At 37.5% G+C, this 20,327-nt stretch overlaps 2 protein-coding genes across 2 annotated transcripts in view; one reads left to right on the forward strand and one right to left on the reverse strand.

Annotated features, from left to right (window-relative positions):
* The window catches only part of IQCB1 (IQ motif containing B1), a 40,695-nt gene extending 25,167 nt beyond the window's left edge, over positions 1 to 15,528 (reverse strand). The window contains exons 1-7 of the mRNA XM_070403572.1: positions 15,446 to 15,528; positions 14,902 to 14,985; positions 10,343 to 10,451; positions 8,736 to 8,898; positions 6,467 to 6,596; positions 3,950 to 4,043; positions 568 to 667 (exon numbers count right to left, since the gene is read on the reverse strand). Of these exons, the coding sequence (XP_070259673.1) occupies positions 568 to 667; positions 3,950 to 4,043; positions 6,467 to 6,596; positions 8,736 to 8,898; positions 10,343 to 10,439 (584 nt within the window). The 5' untranslated portion in view covers positions 10,440 to 10,451; positions 14,902 to 14,985; positions 15,446 to 15,528. The remainder of the gene's footprint in view (positions 1 to 567; positions 668 to 3,949; positions 4,044 to 6,466; positions 6,597 to 8,735; positions 8,899 to 10,342; positions 10,452 to 14,901; positions 14,986 to 15,445) is intronic.
* A 141-nt stretch (positions 15,529 to 15,669) lies between these two features.
* EAF2 (ELL associated factor 2) overlaps positions 15,670 to 20,327 on the forward strand; it is a 41,878-nt gene continuing 37,220 nt past the window's right edge. Inside the window, exon 1 of the mRNA XM_070403573.1 lies at positions 15,670 to 15,864. Within this exon, the coding sequence (XP_070259674.1) occupies positions 15,768 to 15,864 (97 nt within the window). The 5' untranslated portion in view covers positions 15,670 to 15,767. The remainder of the gene's footprint in view (positions 15,865 to 20,327) is intronic.

The following is a 20,327-nucleotide window of genomic DNA, read 5'->3' on the forward strand; positions in this document are numbered from 1 at the left end:
CAAGTCTTTGTATGAACATATGCTTCACTTTTCTTAGGTAGTGTATTGATAGATAATATAGATGCGTATGTTTGTTAAAACTGCCATACCATTTTCCAAAGTGAATGCATATTTTACCACTCAGACCAACAGTGAATGAGTTCTTCCATATCTCTAACACTTAGGTAAGTCAATGTTTTAAATTTTAGTCACTTAACAAGTGCGTAGTGACATCTTCCTAATTACTAATGTTGCTAACCATCTTTTCACATGCTCATTTGCCAATATACATACATATATACATATACTAGGTGTAATGGTTATTATGATACCAAAACTTTTCTTCAGAAATGACAGTAATTTTTCTTCACTAAGTGTGAGATTTGGTATAAAATCTTAAGCTCTCAGATAAGATATCAATTCAATAATAAATTTCCAGTATCTTATTTTATATTTTTTTTTTTCTGAAAGACAATGGTATAAGTGACAAGTACACGCCATTTGCAATTGATTTCAGTAAAATTGGAATAAAATTGGTAATGCTAATAAAAAATAAAAAATTATAAGTATTTTGTAAAACCAAGTCACCTGTTGATCTGTAGTATGTTCTGTACCATATTCATGACTGTAGATCCTATTTGAACATTATCAGTTTGCAGTAAGTGCAAGAAATGATCACTTTGTAGTACTAAAGTAAGAGGGAAAAAAGAAAAATTAAAACAAAGATTCTATGTTGATACAATTTGGTCCTTTCAAAACCAAATCAAAGCATGACTATTTCTGCTAAACTTCCTGTCTATGTATACCTAAAAATAAAGATTTTAACATAGGCAGCTTAAAAACTATAATTAAGTCATTCCATTTTTATGGACAGTAATTATAAATAGTCAGACAGCAACCATCAATACCAAGCTAAGAATCTCTTAGCTCCCCTTAAATGAAAAATAAAATATATCCTAAATTTGAATCTGTTTTCTAATAGTGAATTTCAGCAAATAAAATCAAATTTCTTATGAAGGGAGAACATGGAAATGGCACAGATAACTATAATCACATCCTTAAAAAATTTAATTCTGTTATAAAATGTATCAAGTTTGCTAACATTTTGTTTTAAATAATAAAAATCATTAAGTACAAAACAACATTTGCTTTTATTGGTTAATAATTTTTAGGCTCTCAGCAGCCAGTTATGAAGACTTGGCATTGGATGCTTACTGCAAATTGTTTAACCTCTCAGAACATTCATTTCTTCACCTGTAAAACTAGAAATAACAGTTGTCTCACAGGCTACTGTAGAATGTTGAAGAACAGGGTGGTTTCCGAGTAAATGTTAGTTTCTATTCCCTTCTCCGCTAAGTAATCAGAATTGTAACTAAAGTGAGATCAGGTATATGGCAAGGAAGTTCTGTTAACACTCCCCTAGTTTCTACAAAACAACTTACTCCTTTTCTCTATTTCCTGAAGAAACATATTTGATTTCTTTCACATGCTGACTACTGTTCTTCATGTCTATTTATATATAGTGTAATATTTCAGTATTTCACTAGAAACCAATTTTTTAAATGTTTAAAAACTTCAGAAAACAGGTCCACTACTATAAAATATTTCTAAGGCTTCTTATATTCCATTACTTTCATAGCAAAAAAGTTCTTCTAAGTAGCTGGGATAAGTATAACATTTCATTTTTACCTACGTAAAGATGTTTTATTAACTTTTTAATTAACTTTGAATTCACTATAATTATCCTTTTAAGATGTTGACAGTGATGGATGATTAATTTCTAAATTTACTAATCCACCAAGGGTTGCAAAATAGCGCTATTCCATTATGTCTTTTTCACTTATTGGTTAGATTACTTTTACAGAGAGAAATTTCTCATCAATATGTAAGAAATGGCAAGATAAATGCTGGAGTCTCCATTTACCAAAATGAACTGATTCCCTATCGGACTGTAATGGTAATTGTAAAAAATAGTCTCATAGTATTTGCTGTTTCAATCTACTGTAGTTATTATTCTGATTACCATTCAAATTTACCATTTTTGACTAATATAAGCCTCCTTATGTTGGCTCCTGAGTCCTTTTCACAAAATCCCAAATACATTTTGATTGCACCTTTCCTATCTGGTATTCCAGATATTTCAGGTTTACTTTGCATATTTTCTATTTTGGATCTGCAGTCAGCCATTTCTCGAAGCAGCTGATTCTTTTTAGAGAGAAAAGGTTATTGGAGACTCCAATTTTGTACCCACTTATTTTCTGCATATAGATTTCACAATTGCTTAATTAAGTTTTAATATATACTCTATTGATATTTTAAATCTACAGATGATCTGAAGAATATTGTCATTTTTGTTAGTTATTATTTTTAAAGGATATGTGGTATATGTTTTAAATTATGCAAGTATTCTCTCTCTTGCTGTCTCTCTTTTTATGAGGCATTTTACATCCCACTATAATGAAACTAAGTACTTTATATTTTTTGCAAAATATTTCTTTAAATTGGAAACTTTATAATAGTATTTGTTCCATAATGGGAAACGAATAATGTGTTTTCGAAAAAAGGAAGTATCTAAGCATATTCCTTAGCTCTACAGAAATATAACTACCAAGAATGTCTATAATAATAAAAGCATAATATGCAAATCAACCAAATGACCAAACAGCAGAATAACATCCAGATGACCTTCTGGACGACCATGCTGCCAGTCAAGGCGAGTGCGATGTGATTGGTCGGGAGCCCTGTCATTGCCCCACAATCGATGGCCCCACAGAGGGAGGCCCAGGCCACGGGACTGGCAGCGCTGTGGCAGGTGGGCGGGGCCTCCCTCTGTGGGGCGATCGATCTGGGGGCCCCATGATTGATCGTCCCACAGAGGAAGGCCCAGGCCACTGGCCAGTGATGCTGTGGTGGGTGTGTGGGGCCGGCCAGCGATCACCCTTCAGAGTGAGGCCCAGGCCATCCAAGTGATTGCACCCCACACCTGTCGCCCGCAGAGGGAGGCGATCGGTGGCAGGGGAAAGGGGGGCAGTGCCGCACAGATGGCAAGCAGTGGCAGTGGCAGGGCCAGCTGCTGGCAGCCTGGGGAAGGAAAGCCCCCATAGGCCCTGATTGACGGCCAGACCTAGGGACCCTACCCGAGGAATCCCGAATTGCGAGAGGGTGCAGGCTGGGCTGAGGGACCACCCCCTCTCACCCCATGCACAAATTTTGTGCACCAGGCCTCTAGTTAGTCATATAAACTGAAAATAATTGCCTTGGGAAAATGGGACATGAAGTGAAGCATGAGAACCAGGGATGATATTTGTTGTTTAATAATCCTTACAGAACTATTTGACTCTTTAAATTATTTGTATGAATAATTCTAAGAGAAAAATAAAAATTTAATTTAAATTTTAATTTCTAAAATAAATAAATATTTCTACATTGTTCCATTTATCTTTCAAAATAGAAAAATGCTCCCATAATTATAATTAAGGATTACTTTCTCAGTCATAAGAAAATATAACACTAACATATATTTATATTTCTCAATATAAGTGTAGAAATAGCCTATAAAATAACTTTAAAACCTTACCCTTACATAAGTAGTCTATGTACATAGGGATTTCTCTCATACTAAATCTCAAATACAACTGTAATCATTGAAACTTAAAAAAAAATTTCCTCTCTAAATTATTAAAATTATTATTAATTCTTATCTTGGATTTGCTAAATAGAAAAAGCTAAGGAGAAGTTATATTTTAGCAATTTTCCCCTTAATATATTCACATTGTCAATGTTGGCTCTTTAAAGCTGGAATGTTCAAATGGACTTTTATTTTCTTTTATGTGGGGCTATTTCAACATGGTTTCTTTTAATTATGGTTATGCTTATAGTTAACGAAGTATGTATTTTTAGAAAAAAACCCAAACTGTTAGCATATGACTTTATAATGACTATCAGTTACATTAAATATCTTTTCTCTTACCATTTTGGATAAGTTGAACATGGCCTCCTACAAGCCAGAAAAGAGAATCAGTCACAATGTGGAAAAAGTGTAGTAATTCATCTTTTTCTTCACCCTTAACACACACACAAACCAAAAAAACCAAGTTACTTTTCTGTAATTGCTTTGAGAGAAAAAGAGAGAGAGAAAGAGAGAGAGAGAGAGAAGGAGAAGGAGAGGGAGGGAGGGAGAGAGAGAGAGAGAGAATGAATTGATTTCTGAGGCGTTAGGGGACCTGCTGTCTGGATCTAACAGTTATTCATGCAGTATGTCATCTTGAAGCCTTTCCTTTTTAGTTTATAAAAAGAGTAGCTTATAGGCTACTCTACTTACTAGACATGGTTGTTACCCTAAGATTAAATAAGACAATGAAAATAGTATAAAAACTGGAAGTGGTTACACTAGGATTTCTCAACACCTCTGGAGCTTTTTAAATATACCATGCACAGGTATTGGTGCAAACACAGTGATTCTAAATCTCCAAAGGTAGAGTCTCGACATTGTATTTTTACAAAGTTAGGTGGATGACTTGGTTATACACCCAACGCTGAAAATCACAATATGCAAATGTAGGTGTCAGCATGTAAAGCATTATTAATAGTGTATTTCAGTTGCAGCGTCTATTCTTTGACTCCATGAGGGTAGAGACCATGTTATTTAGCTCTCCACTATACACTCAATATCTAAAAACGACTCTTAGAACTAGCAAATGTTAAATCAATAGATACATGACAATTTTCCTAGCTGCTTCTTTTCTGGAATACAGGGTGAAAATTATTCTAGATTAGATAAGACATAAGAATTAGTCTATGGCATAGCCAGAAAAAGAAATCAAGTCCAACAAAATGTCCATAGTTCATGCCACTTTAATTGACCTGAATAAAATGAAATCTAGCAAATTTGCAAAGACTGATTTAGTGCTAGCATCCCTCAAAAATGGCAGTGGAAATTCTACAAGTGGAATTTGTAACCTATTACAAAGAAGGAATATTCTCCACTACTAAGTTAAATTCTATGCCAACAATGAGTCTTACACTCAAACCACAATACGTTGTCCATGTCATTCAATTTCACTTATATAACTTTTTATTTCTTGTTTTTTAAATTAATAATAGATTTGTCTTAGGTTTTCTACAAGAAATATCTAAAGAGCTTGACTATTTTACTAGCCTGAGAGGTTTCTTTTGAAGTACAAGACTGTATCTATTCCTTATATTCTCAAAGCATCTTAATATCTCATGATGACTTATATAGCTTCATAATTCACAAAAGTTGTGAATCTTCAATCTCTAATGTAGCAGTAGATTCAAATGTCCATATAACCAAGAACTCTTCCAACATAAAGGAGTTACAGCATTATAGACCTATGATTCCTTATATATTCTACAACCAAATTGATGTAATTGACACTAATGAAACATTACACAAACAACTGCAGAATTCATATTCAGGTATGGAGGGAGTGCTTGCTTTTGCATGGTATCATGTTAAATGAAACTTGTGCATATTTAAACTTTTACATGGCTCTGATATGTGTGTTTCAATTGAGATAGCAATGTGCAAAACAAGGACTGCTTATAAATACTGACCAAGATAAAAACATATGGAGGCCATAAAACAAGTCTGAAAACATTTCAAAGGATTTAAATGTACAGTGTGTTATCTGACCATGTCAGAATTAAGAAATGGATAACAGTTATAAAACATCAAGAAAATCCTCAAATATTTGGAAATTAAGCAATATACTTCTAAATTTATTAAAATTAATTCTAAATTCTTTTATTATTATTATTATTATTATTATTTTAATCCTCACCTGAGGATATCCTTTTTTAATTTATTTTAGAGAGAGACAGAAACCTTGATGTGAGAGAGAATCATCGATCAGTTGTCTCCCGTACGTAGCCCGACTGGGGATCAAACCCAAGATCTTTTGGTGTACAGGAAAATGCTCCAACCACCTGGGCCAGGGCTTAATTCCAAATTCTTAATTCCATGGGTCAGAAAAAAAGTACATATAGCATCTAGTACAATTCATCCAAGAAATACTTGTTGGATTGATATTACCCTATGTTAAGGTTGAAATATTTTGACTAGAGAAGATTTGAAAGATCTAATAGAAGGTTCACTTTTATTTTGCTTCACCATTGGAGTTATTGAGAAAAGCCTTGGGGCTAGAGAACAACACTTTCCTCTACTGTTTTTTAAGTAGAAGGTATGTTTTAGGAAACTGCTATGGAAATAAATGTCCACAGGTGCTGTTCAAAGTTGCATAGTAAGGCAGATCCTTCAAAAAGTCAAACAGTATGCTTCAGCTAGCATTTAAAACTTTTTTAATGTAGACTTTTTTTTTGGTTGTTACTTTAAAAATATTTGAATTTACTATTCTAATTGTACATTCAGCCAAATATTGTACATTTGAAAAATAACGTGGGACATCTTCTCAAGAATTTAACTGTTTTGGCTACAAAACACAAAGCACTAAATAAACACATATACCTTAGCTGCGTTGATGAAACATGTTTGCAATTGCCTTCCCAAAATCAGAAAATTTTCTGCAGCTGATGGAAGTAATTCATTGTAAAATTCCTCTGCATCTTCTCCTGGCTCTAAGCCCACACAGCAATGGCTGAAATAAGAGCACAAGTTTGTGACTCAGGTTGGGTTAATTATAAATTTCAATTGAATGCTAAAGCTTCAATAGACACTGTGCCTTAATAAGAATTTTTAGTATCTTCTTTTAATTGTCAAGCCAATAAAGAACTTTTGCTAGAAAATTATTTAACAACTTTCTAGAAAAGTCATGCGGGCTTTGCCTATACTTAGAGCCAGGACTCATGTGTCCTAAAAACCTATTTGTCTGCTCTTCAGGAAACAAAATGCACTTGACTCACATTAAAGAAAAATGAGGTAAGTTTTCAGTGAATGGACTACAAACATTCTAAAAGTAATAGGATACCTTGATAGTCTAATTTGTTAATATCATTTGTGTTAACGGATACATTTTAGACATCAAATAGCTGAAAAAATACCCAGGGTGAGATTAGTCTGCAAGGGACAGATTAGAAAATCAAACACCCTAATTTTATACCAATTCAACTTTCTAATAGAGCTAATTTCCTAAAAGCTGCAAAATATTTGACTGCATATTCCTTACATCAGAAGAGGAAACTCAAGCATGGTCTCTATACGTATCATGAATAAGTACTGCTATCTGAGGCTTTTACACAACATATGCAGACACTGATGAGCAATAGTGACTACATACAGATTATGCTAAAAACTTAACTGGCTAATGCTCAATGTATCTGTTTTGTTTTTGGGTTTGCACATCAAGTCCTAAAGTCAACAGACTAATGCTCATATGTATCAGTTTCTGTTTGGCTCCTAAAGTTACTTATTTAAGAATACCTATTTTTACTGAGAACATTAACAAATAAAATCATCCTATATAATAAAGAGGTAATATGCAAATTGACTGTCACACCCTCACACAAAGATGGCCACCCCCATGTGGTTAAAAGATGGCCACCACAAGATGGCCGACAGGGAGGGCAGTTAGGGGCGACCAGGCCTATAGGGGAGGGCAGTTGGGGGCAACCGGGCCAGCAGGGAAGGGCAGCTGGGGACTTTCGGGCCAGCAGGGGAACAGTTAGGTGTTGATCAGGCCCCAGGGGAGTGGTTAGGGGGTGATCAGGCTGGCAGGCAGAAGTGATTAGGGGCAATCAGGCAGGCAGGCGGCTGGGAGCCAGCAGTCCCGGATTGTGAGAGGGTGCAGGCTGGGCTGAGGGACACACACACACCCCTCCCCCTCTGGTGCACAAATTTCGTGCACCGAGCCTCTAGTGTTTTTTAAATATTCACAAACATTGGATTCCACTCAAGAGAGCCCAGATCAACCAATATTTTCATGAGCTTACACATCTAATCAAAACAAAGACATAGAGCTTTATTTACTTATGTAAATAATCTTGAAAATCAAAGTATAAAAAAAGTACTAAGTATACCGCGGTGTTGTTTTTTTTTAAGTATACGTTGAGTCTGTTTTTCACCTAATAACAAAGTAGGAGTAAGCAGTTTCAAAAGCTAAATTCACTTAGTAAAGCACACGTTCAGTTAGTTAATTTGGAGGTGGCTTAGACACTGAGAACATCTGGTTTATTTTATCAACTCTTTCAAAATAAAAGATTTTGATCTCTTTTCTCTAAATTTTTAGCATGGCAGTAGACCAGTAAATGCTGCTTCTAAATATTATTGACAGGATTGGGATTACTTAATTGAAATACACAGTTGAGATAGCTAAATCAACACAAAGTGAAATGAATAGTTTCTGTTCTCCTATACTACCTTTGTTTATGCCTTTCATTTTAGCACCTATTTCATTCTGCCTTGTACAATAAATTCACATGACTGTGACACCCATCTCTATGGTAAGTTTTTCCAGTATAGAGCCAGTGCCTTAATATTTTCATTTCTTTCTATAATTCTCAGTCAATAAAGAGTCTACTGGCACTTGGAATTCAATGGTGAGCAAAAGACATGATCACCATCTTCATAGAGCTTATGGAGCAAAATTTTAGACAGTGAAATATTCACGTATATATATTTGTGATGAAAAACAACATATAGTGTGAAAGAAAAGTACAACCATACCTACAATAGGAGGCTGCCAATGCTTGTTAGGCAAATGAATAAAAAGGAGCAAATGTTGAAAATAAGAATCTAACAATATATTTCCCAAGAACACAGACTTATTGCTTCATTTTACCTTAATATCTGTGTAAGCTGGGAAATTGTAGTCCAACCACCCTGGATTCGAGAACAGTCTTGACTGAGCACCAAGAGGCAATATCGAATGAGGTCATAACAATATATATCCTGTTTGATTTTCTTCAACTCTGAGCTTCCTAAAGGTGTGTTGTTTATTATTTCTAAGGCAAAAGAAAATAAGATATACTTACTTTTACTTAATAAATTCAAAAACTATTTTTTATAGGTTAAATAATAACTAAAAATAATTTAAAAGAGAAAGCACTGCTTTATCATGATGTTAAGGTTTTTATGAACAAATTACAGTGAACCCTTTATTTTAAGGATCTTGATTTAATGGACTTGGGATTTTTTATTTGTTTTTCGTTAATCCTCACCTGAGGATATTTTTTCATTGATTTTTAGAGAGAGTGGAAGGGAGGGGAAGAGACACAAGAGACAGAAACATCAGTATGAGAGACAGACATCAATTGGTTGCCTCCCACATAAGCCCCGATCAGAGCCCAGGATCAAGCCTGCAATTGAGGTCTATGCCCTTGACTGGAATCGAACTTGGGACCCTTCAGTCTGCAGGCCAACGTGCTATTCACCGAGCCAGACTGGGTAGGGTCGGGCTTTGGATTTAATCGACAAAATTTCCAGTCCTTATGTCATATGTGAAAATTAACACCCTGTTAATTTTAAAATGGTTTTAATGAAGATTTGCTTATAATTAAATTAACAAGTTATTTTTTATTATGAGTTCAGTTATTTTTAATAAATTTTAGTAAATAGGCATATATTGGAAAAAATACTAGTAATTTTGCCAACATAAATAAATATTACGTATCTACAATTATAGTCTAAATATTTAAATCCAAGATTCACCGCTCATTAATGTTCCTCGAATGATTAGCATGTGATCACACCCCATTGCTAGCGGTAATTGGTTCTGTTGTTGCATGGAGTGACTTTCTGCAGTATTTCTTGTTTGTTTTTTATTGAGTTTTTTTTACAGAGAGGAAGAGAGAGTTAGATACATCGACCAGAGAGAAACATCCATCACCTGCTTCCTGCACACCTCCTACTGGGGATGTGCCCGCAACCAAGGTACATACCCTTGACCGGAATTGAACCTGGGACATTTCAGTCTGCAGGCCAACACTCTATCCGCTGAGCCAAACCAGTTAGGGCTCTGCAGCAGGTGTAAGGGATGCCAGCCAATGTTCCAACGTGCGCTAAGCCACAGCCCAGCTGTGTGCATTTTGTTTACTAGTGGTGACTGGTGAATGCACACATTCACTAGACCTATTCAGTATAAATTTAAAATTATAGTAATACATACAGAAAACTTTTCTATGAAATTAAACTTTTCATACATGCTTAATTACACAAACATGTCTATATAAGTAAAACAGGTAAACTAATTTGTCAATTTTTTAACATATGCATTCGGAAAACCTACTTTATACTATAATAGACTTTGGGCTTTAACAGACACCCCCTTGCTGGAATTAGTCCATTATAGTGAGATTTTATTGTAGAAACAAATACTAAAATTGTACCCATGACAGAATTGTTTTATTCCTTAAACAGTGTTAGCCAATCACAAAAAGATTTTCTTACCTTTTAACTTCAACAGTATAACAGGGACATTCTGCTCAGGACTTTTTGCAACTTCAGCAGCTAGAGATAAAATCCTTGGGTCTGTACCTGGCTTCATTTCTCATATCACCTGTATTTTAAAAGAATCAGGAAAAGAAAGGTCAAATACCCTAAAATATTTACTCCCTAAAGTTTTGAAATATAGTTTCAATATAAATGAAAACTTAACGTTACTTGCTTTGTTTGGGAAATGAAAGGTAGATTTTGTTTTATTTTGTTTTTCATTTCTCCCTTATAGAAAACTCTGGTTTTCCTAAGTAGTGTACCTCTAAAAGAGAGAAGAGACCCCTATACTTTACTGTAACAGCTACAGTAGGTATTATTTATTATGTACTCACTAACAGTCAGGAACTGTGTCTGGGGCTTCACATTCACTTTTTCTAATCTGAACAACAATCCTAGGATAGGAATTAATTTTCCTTTATCATAAAAGAAAAATTGCATATGCATAAAAGAGCTAACATAGGCCCGAGACTGCTATTTTTTCAAAGGTCTCCTTACAAGGCTGGTCCTCAGCTGGTGTCTAGGAACTTGGATTTTAGGTTTCTACCATTCCCTAATAAGAATGACTCACTGTGCCTAAACCATGTGATTTATGCTGAATGCCTACTTTCTTACCTGAAATTTGGAATCTGGTACATGGTAACAGAGATTGTCTACACAACTATCCTCCAATAAAGACTCTGGTCACTGAATCTCTAGTGAGCTTCCCTGATAGACAACACTTCAATATGTTGTCACAGCTCATTGCAGGAGAAATTAAGAATGTCCTATGTGACTCTACTGGGAGAGGACTTTCGGAAGTTTGTACTTGTTTTCCTCTAGATCAGTGATGGCGAACCTTTTGAACTCGGCGTGTCAGCATTTTGAAAAACCCTAACTTAACTCTGGTGCCATGTCACATATAGAAATTTTTTTATATTGGCAACCATAGTAAAACAAAGACTTATATTTTTGATGTTTCATATATTTAGATGCCATTTAACAAAGAAAAATCTACCAAAAAAATGAGTTCACGTGTCACCTGACACGCGTGTCATAGGTTTGCCATCACTGCTCTAGATCTTGCCCCATGGGCCTTTTTCTTTTGATTTTGTTTTGTATCTTTTCATCACTATAATAAATCACAACTCAGCCGGCATGGCTCAGTGCCCACCTATGAACCAGGAGGTCACAGTTGGATTCCCAGTCAGAGCACATGCCCGGGTTGCAGGATCAATCCCCGGTAGGAGGTATGCAGGAGGCAGCCAATTGATTCTCTCTCATCATTGATGTTTCTATATGTCTCCCCCTCTCCTTTCCTCTCTGAAATCAATAAAAAAATATTACAAATAAGTAAATCACAGTCATGAATACAGTGATATCCTGAGAACTGTGAGCCCTCCTATCAAATCACTGAACCTGGGATTAGTCTTGGAGATCCCCAACACACAACTCAGAAATGCTGTTTAATTATAAAATAATCAAAGCTTGTTTATAAAAACAGACTGAATAAAGTCAATTATCTTAAACAATGTTTTAAATCCACATCCCAATTCAATTTGTTGCTAAAGCTTTTCTTTATAAAAATAATTTAAAGCATTCAAAGCTCAAAGATATCACTCTTAAAGAAGTACATTTTATATGCATACCCTATTTAATCTTCATAACAAGACTGTAAGCCATAATCATCTCCATTTTACAGATAAGAAAAATAAAGCTTGAAGAACTTAAGCTTGTCATGGTTCCACCAGCATGCATTCAAATTCAAATCAGTCTGACTCCAAAGTCTACGGTTTTAATTACAATGTTTATAATATTCCCTCCTATATAAAACAGTAAAAAAACACAAAACATACCTAAATCACCTATTCTAAATCACTTTTTTAGCTATTATTCACCATACTTGTCCATCCTTTATATTGAAGAGTTGGCCATAATACATGCATCCCAAATCATTCCTTATTAGGTAAAATATGAATAATTTAAAAAAACAAATTTTCAGGAACTATTTTAAAGAAAGTCCAGCACATCTTCCAGCACATAGCAGGCATACAACTTTCCAAGAATGTGGGTATAGATACCTCATTCTTTCCAATGGCAACATTAAGCTATGCTTCCTCTATCAGTGAATCAAAATACAGCAGTTCCCACTTTATCCATGGTTTCACTTTCTGCAGTTTCAATTACCCGCGGTAACAGAGGCCCAGAAATATTAAATGGAAAATTCCAGAAATAAACAATTCATTATTTTTAAGTTGCAGACCATTCTAAATAGTATGAAATAGATGAAATCTTGTACCAAATCACTCCCTTCTGCCCTGGATGTGAATCATCCCTTTGTCCAGTGTCTCCAAACTCTTTCTGCCAACTAGTCACTTAGTAGCCTTCTTGGTGATGACATAAGGCTGTTCTGGTATTGCAGTGCTTGTATTCAAGTAACCCTTATTTTACTAAATAATGGCCCCAAAGTGCAAGAGTAGTAATGCTGGCCAATTTGGATATGTCAAAGAGAAGCTATAAAGTGCTTTCTTGAAGTAAAAAGGTGATTACCGTACAATAAGGTATTTTGAGAGAGAGACCACATGCACATAACTTTTATTAGTTTGTTATAATTGTTCTATATTATTATTAGTTATTGTTAGTAAACTTTTACTGTGCTTAATTTATACTGGTAAACTTCATCATTAGTATATGTACATAGGAAAAAAATATAGTATATGTTTGGTTTGATGCACCTGTGGTTACAGGCATCCATTGAGGGTGAGAAGGGGGCTGTATATTTAAACATCTCCTCTACTGGAAGTCATTCAGTGTATGCTATAATCAGTAATGCGGTAATGAATATTAATGTACCCTGGTACATGTCTTTATGCACTCATCTGGTACTTTGTAAGATGAATTTCCCTTGAAGTTGGATTTATCAGTTTTACAATTTTTATGTAGTCAAGCATAATAATCTTTTCCTTTATGGCTCCTGCCATTGGTGTCATGCTCCCTATCCAAAGACCTAAATATATATTCTCCTAATTTTATGGTTTTGTTGTATTTTCATTTAACTTATTTATTTATATCTCCAGTATATATGTAAGTTATTTTTCTGAATGGTGTAGATGGGAATCTAACTAAATTTTTTAAGTTAGATGAGGTTACTGGTGAAATAAGAACAAATGCACATGGCTGTCATAAATTCCTGAGATAATTAGTCATGGACAGATATAACAGAAACTATCTGAAATTCCACTTGAGTATATTTTTGGATTTTATGTAGTTCATTAACCTATTTGCTCATTCCTAGGCTGGTACAACATAACTTGGAGAAAATTCACACTAGAATGTAAGCTTTATGAGGGCAAAACTCATTCCACCTTTGATAGCTGCCTGCTTCTCTCTGGTTCATTGCTATATTCCCAACAGGCGAGACTAGAGCTTGGCATAGGGTAGAAACTTAATGAGTGTATCTTGAGAGAACAAATAAAGGCACCAACTTTGGGCGTTCTAAAACTCCATTTCTTGACCCTATGCTTTTCTCCTTGTTACACAAAAATGGAAACCTCAGATTTCTGGTTGGAAGCCTTTTTAGGTAAAATAGGCTTAAAACACTGTTCTTGCTCTCTGGCTAACATAATAAAACATCGCTGAAACATTATCATTATCACCCAACATGTGGGGGACACTATTTGATGCAGGGGTCACAAAGATTTTATTTAGGACATATTCCCTCCAACGTGCTGATTGGGAAGGAAAAATACACACACGCACACGCACACACACACACACACATTCACATATGTAAAATAAAATAATTATATAAAATGTTAAGTGCCAAAGGGATGACACAGAGGATAATACAGATCATAAGAATCAAAAGACTGGGCTTCCCTGAACCAGTTTTCTTGTTTGTAAAATAAAGCAGCAATTCCTACTTCCAAGAATAATTCAAGATTTAGAAGAGAAGGCAGTCACCGAAGATGGCCCTAAAATGTTGCACGACAGTAAAGTCTCGATATTAATAACCACTTGGAGAGCTTTTATTACGTTGAGCTTTAAATGCTTTCATGTATTAACTCATTTGATTCTCTCAACAACTCTAAGGTGTAAGAACTATTATTTTCTCCCCCGATTTTTACAATGAGCATACTTCACTTTTGTTTGCACAAAGTCACACTGTCAAGTATGAAGTTCAAACCCAAAGATTCTGGGTTTGACTTCACCGCCGAACAACCAGGTCTCAGTACACCTTCACCTTAAAAGAGTCGCATTTAGAAAAAAAAAAGAAAAGAAAAAAAAAAAAGAGTCGCATTTAGATAAGCCGATAGATTCTGGGAGGCATTCATCTACCTGCCTGGGACAACACATTGACAAATCTGGCTAAGGTATTAGTTAAGTAAGGGAGTAGAGTTTTATTACATTATTAACCTTTTTGGAGGTGCTTCTCCTCTAAGACAACACTTCCCTCACCTTTATCACTATTAAACTCATGAACTTTCTGACAGAAAAAAAGAAAAAAAAGAATTATTTTCTACTATAAATGCTATTACCCTGTTGCCAGAGCACAAGCTCCGGCCTTGATCCTTCAGGAACCTGGTCGTCTCGGCTGCGCGGTTTACTGCCTCCACGGATCACTGTGAGGGAAATAAAAAGACAACCCAGGGCAATGGCGTTGCAATTGATCCTAAACATCTGCAGTTTCGAACTCCGAATCTTTTCCCGGCCTCGCTTCACGCGACCTGAACCTGTGGGTCCTAATCGTGCCGAGAACTTCCTCTGGAAATAAGTCAGAAAACGATTGCCTAGGTAACGGCGTCGCCTTAAGTCAGGTCCCGGGACCGAGGCTCTGCGGCCGCGAGCTCCTTCACTCCTGATTCTAGAACCAACGTGGGCGCTACCAGGCCTCGGGCCCCGAGTCCGCCCCTCCCCGGCCTCAGTTTCCAGGCTAAATCTCCACAGAACGGGCGTGCAGCAGGCCCATTCTCCCGTTCAGAGCTCCCGCAGTCCGGGTCACTAGCTCCAGAAGTCTGGCGCCCCCGCCTCTGGGTACCTCGGGGCCCTCTCCTTCCCCCGCCGCCACCTCAGGCCCGTTACCTCATCCCGCTCCGCGTTCCTCCGCCGAAAGACCCCACTCCCGCCGCGCACCTCCGTGGCACGGCGTTCCCGGAGCGGCGTGCGTCGCAACGCGGGAAAAGGCCTGGAGGCGGGACCGGGATTCCAAAGCCAAGGGGCGGGGCGCCTTTCGCCAGGCAGCCAATCAGCACTCGAGATGCTCCCAGTGGGCGCGTGCGTTGGGCGCGGGGCGGGGTCTGGGTTGGCCGCTCCGGCGGCCGCGAAAGCTGCTCCTCAGGCTGAGGTGGCAGATGGTCCAGAGGCGCGTCCGCGGCGAAGGCAGAGTCGGAGCCGACGGAGAATAATGAATGGACCCTGGTACGTCGACAGTCGCGAGCGGATTCTCAAGTTGGGCGACAGTTTTGAGAAGCGGCCGCGATGCGCCTTCCACACCGTGCGCTGTGAGTGAGGACAATCCCGGGGGAAGGGGGAGCTCTGGGGATAGGGGTTTGGAGGCACAGACGTCTCCGAGTTGTGTTGCCACAGACTCCCTTAATTTTGCTGGAGAACGGGGCGCCCCGCGCGATCCACCGCCCTGCCTGGAGTCCTAGGGGCGTCGGGGGAAGGAGCAGGTGTGGAGAAACCCTGGACAGAGAGATTTCAGTAAAACCAGCAGGCGAAAGGGAAACTTTGTGAAGAGGGTCTGCAGCAGTGACTGTGGAGACAGACATGACTGCTGGGCGATACGAAGGTGGAAAGGAAAACAGCCCAGGTGGCAAGTGGAAGGGAGCAAAGGACCCAGTTTAGACAGAGGGAAGGGGATGCCTTGAGGCTGGTGGATAAATCATCCTCTTTTTTTTTTTCCCGTCACTTTTTCTGTTTGGCTAATTAGGGTTCTTATTTAGTGTGTTCCTGGGGAGAGGTTCTGAACCATTCTAATAATCTGCATCTCTTTTGGATTCCTGATGATCAAATATTGATCATCAAAGTATTGGAGGGTGTGTTATTCTTTATTGGAAAGATATTTACCTCCCTGTGATTTCTCCTTTTGATTTCCTTTTGGTTGTCTTCTGGAACTAGTTTTTTTACTTTTAATTTCTTTATTGATTAAGGTGTTACATATGTGTCCTTATCCCCCCATTACCCCTCCACTCATGCCCTCACCCCCCTGGTGTCTGTGTCCATTGGTCAGGCTTATATGCATGCATACAAGTCCTTTGGCTGATCTCTCCCCCTTACCCCCACCCTCTCCTGCCTTCCCTCTGAGGTTTGACGTTCTGATAGATGCTTCTCTGTCTTTGGATCTGTTTTTGTTCATAAGTTTATAATGGTCTTTATTATCCATGAATGAGGGAGATCATGTGGTATTTTTCTTTCACTGACTGTCTTATTTCACTTAGCATAATGCTCTCCGGTTCCATCCATGCTGTTGCAAATGGTAAGAGTTCCTTCTTTTTTACAGCAGCATAGTATTCCATCGTGTAGATGTACCACAGTTTTCTAATCCATTCATCTACTGATGGGCACTTAGGCTGTTTCCAGATCTTAGCTATGGTGACTTGTGCTGCTATGAACATAGGGGTACATATATCCTTTCTGATTGGTGTTTCTGGTTTCTTGGGATATATTCCTAGAAGTGGGATCACTGGGTCAAATGGGAGTTCCATTTTTAGTTTTTTCAGAAAACTCCATACTGTTCTCCACAGTGGCTGCACCAGTCTGCATTCCCACCAGCAGTGCAGAAGGGTTCCTTTTTCTCTGCATCCTCTCCAGCACTTGTTGTTTGCTGATTTGTTGATGATAGCCAGTCTGACAGGTGTGAGATAGTACCGCATTGTCATTTTGATTTGCATCTCTCGGATGATTAGTGACTTTGAGCATGTTTTCATATGTCTCTTGGCCTTCCTTCTGTCTTCTTTCGAAAAGTATCTATTTAGGTCCATTGCCCATTTTTTGATTGGGTTGTTTATCTTCCTTTTGTTAAGTTGTACGAGTTCCCTGTAAATGCTGGAGATTAAACCCTTATCGGCTATAACATTGGCAAATATGTTCTCCCATGCAGTGGGCTTTTTTTATTGTTTTGTTGATGGTTTCTTTTGCTGTGCAAAAGTTTTTTTATTTTGATATAGTCCCATTTGTTTATTTTCTCTTTGGTTTCCATGGCCCTAGGAGCAGTATCAGTGAAGAAATTGCTTCGGTATATGTCTGAGATTTTGCTGCCTGTGGATTCCTCTAGTATTTTTATGGTTTCCCGTCTTATGTTTAAGTCCTATTCTTTTTTGTGTTGTTGAGGTTGAAAAGGGAGCTCTTTTGTTTTAATAGTTGGATGACACAGATTACAGAAAGGAAAATATAGCATATTATGATTTGGTATGTAAAACATTCATTCTTTGCATAATAGCCCTCATAAAATTAAAGAGTGGAAAGGAAACTTTGAGATCATTGAGTCATAACCTCTTATTTTTCTGTGCCAAAATTGTAAAGTAGGTATTTTTTCACTTCCTTTCCCCAGCTCTGCCCTTCCTTGGTGTCTAGTGTCTCAGTTTTACATTTTTCTTAGTCTTCCTGCTCCTAGACCAGTGGTCGGCAAACTCATTAGTCAACAGAGCCAAATAACAACAGTACAACGATTGAAATTTCTTTTGAGAGCCAAATTTTTTAAACTTAAACTATATAGGTAGGTACATTGTTATTAACTTAATTAGAGTACTCCTAAGGCTTAGGAAGAGCCACACTCAAGGGGCCAAAAAGCCGCATGTGGCTCTCAAGCCGCAGTTTGCCGACCACGGTCCTAGAACATCCAGAGGTCTTTATGGTTTTTACTCTGAGGTGTTCCATGCTTCAACCAAAACACCGCATTAGAACTTACATTCCCCAAATGTTTAGTAAGTTTTAGACAATCTAATTCTATTGACTCATAGTAAAGCTATGAAGAACCAATAGGCTTCTAATTTTCCAAGGATATACTTACATTTTATAAAGGGTTTTGTTAAGAAAATCAATATCCAATTGATGGAATAAATGGGGAAGATATTTGTAAACGGGCTCTTAAACAATGCCCCTTGAGTTCTTCTCCATACTTTGTTGTTCTAAACTCCCCACAGTGAGACAGTAAGTGCTGGCTGTAAAGTTTCTTGCCTTCTTCAGTCCCATTTTACAAAGGTATGTTGTAGTTATTATCTTGTTTCCCCATGACTTTCTCTCAACTAGTATTACCTCTCTTCTTTCCTCTTCTTTCTCAGGTATACAGTAGTCTTTATTTTCCAAATTACAGAATTTAAGATAATAAAAATTTGCTCAAGAATATATGTCCATCTACCTTGGGTGTATATTCTCTTTTTAAGGGTGTGAACCCAAAATTAAGTGAATAAAAATAGCCTTTGAAAAGCACTTTGCAGGGGTTTCAAAGCCTTTCATTTGTAAAAGTTCTCAAAATGCTGGAATTGTGGCTTAAGAGTCTGAGAATCAGATGATCCACCTACAAGAATGAAAATAAACTAAACAACAACCACAATAAACCCAGATGTGTGAATACACTCTTAGTCCTGTGGAAGACATTAGAAAGGTTTTCAGCTCTTAGGTTTTATTCTTATTGTTGAAGCAGTTAGAGTATTTCTATATTTAATTAAATACTAGAAGCCCAGTGCACGAAATTCATGCACTCAGGGCATCCCTCAGCTCGGCCTGTGCCCTCTCGCAGTCAGGAAGCGGGCCTAAGCCAGTAGGCAGACATCCCCTGAGGGGTCCTTAGTGCTGCTGCAGAGGCGGGAGAGGCTCCTGCAACTGCCGCTGTGCTCGCCAGCTGTGAACCTGGCTTCTGGCTCCCCCTGTGGGAATGCACTGACCATCAGGGGGCAGCTCCTGTGTTGAGCGTCTGACCCCTGGTGGTCAGTGCATGTCATAGCGACCGGTCATTCTGCTGTTCAGTAGATTTGGATATTAGCCTTTTATTATATAGGATAAGTAATTGTATTATAAAGCCAAAGAAAATAACATAGATGAAGGAAATCCAGAGAGAAAAAATAACAGTAAAATTGGTGGTGAAATTTCCAAACCAAGGAGAACTGAAAGAAATAAACTATTTAGTTTGGAATCAGCAACTTACAAGAGAATGCATTTGACATTTGGAAGCATATAGAAAGCATGAAGATGAGATTATTCAACAAATTCTAAAATTCTAGAGCTATATTTAACCCCTTGAAACTGAAAAGTTGTCTACTTTTTAAAAACTTGTTTTGCCTTAGCTGGTGTGGCTCAGTTGGTTGAGCTTAGTCCCATGCACCAAAAGGTCACAGGTTGGATTCCCTGGTCAGGGCATATACCCTGGTTGCTGGCTCCATCCCCAGTAAGGGGAGCGCAGGAGGAGGCAGCTGATCCATGTTTCTCTCTCTCTTGGATGCTTTTCTCTCTCCCTCTCCCTTTCTCTCTCTCTCTCTCTCTCTCTCTGATAAAAAACCAACATTTTTTATTTATTTATTTATTTATTTATTTATTTATTTATTTTTAAATATATTTTATTGATTTTTTACAGAGAGGAAGGGAGAGAGACAGAGAGTTAGAAACATCGATGAGAGAGAAACATCGACCAGCCGCCTCCTGCACATCTCCCACTGGGGATATGCCCGCAACCAAGGTACATGCCCTTTGACCGGAATCGAACCCGGGACCTTTCAGTCCACAGGCCGACGCTCTATCCACCGAGCCAAACCGGTTTCGGCAACATTTTTTTTTAAAAAAAAAAAAACTTTTTGTTTGAAGGTAAATAAAAGACATTGCTTAAATAACATAATAAAAAGTGAAATTTATCTTAATAGAATAATAGAAATGCAAATAGGTTCAGAATAGTTTTGATAGACTTATTTATTTTATTTTATTTGTAAACTAGAGGCCCGGTGCATGAAAATCATGCACTTGGAGGAGGGGG

The sequence above is a fragment of the Myotis yumanensis genome, unplaced genomic scaffold, assembly GCF_028538775.1.
Source record: "Myotis yumanensis isolate MYYU_CA2020_CCGP unplaced genomic scaffold, mMyoYum1.0.hap1 SCAF_2, whole genome shotgun sequence".
Lineage (NCBI taxonomy): Eukaryota > Metazoa > Chordata > Mammalia > Chiroptera > Vespertilionidae > Myotis > Myotis yumanensis.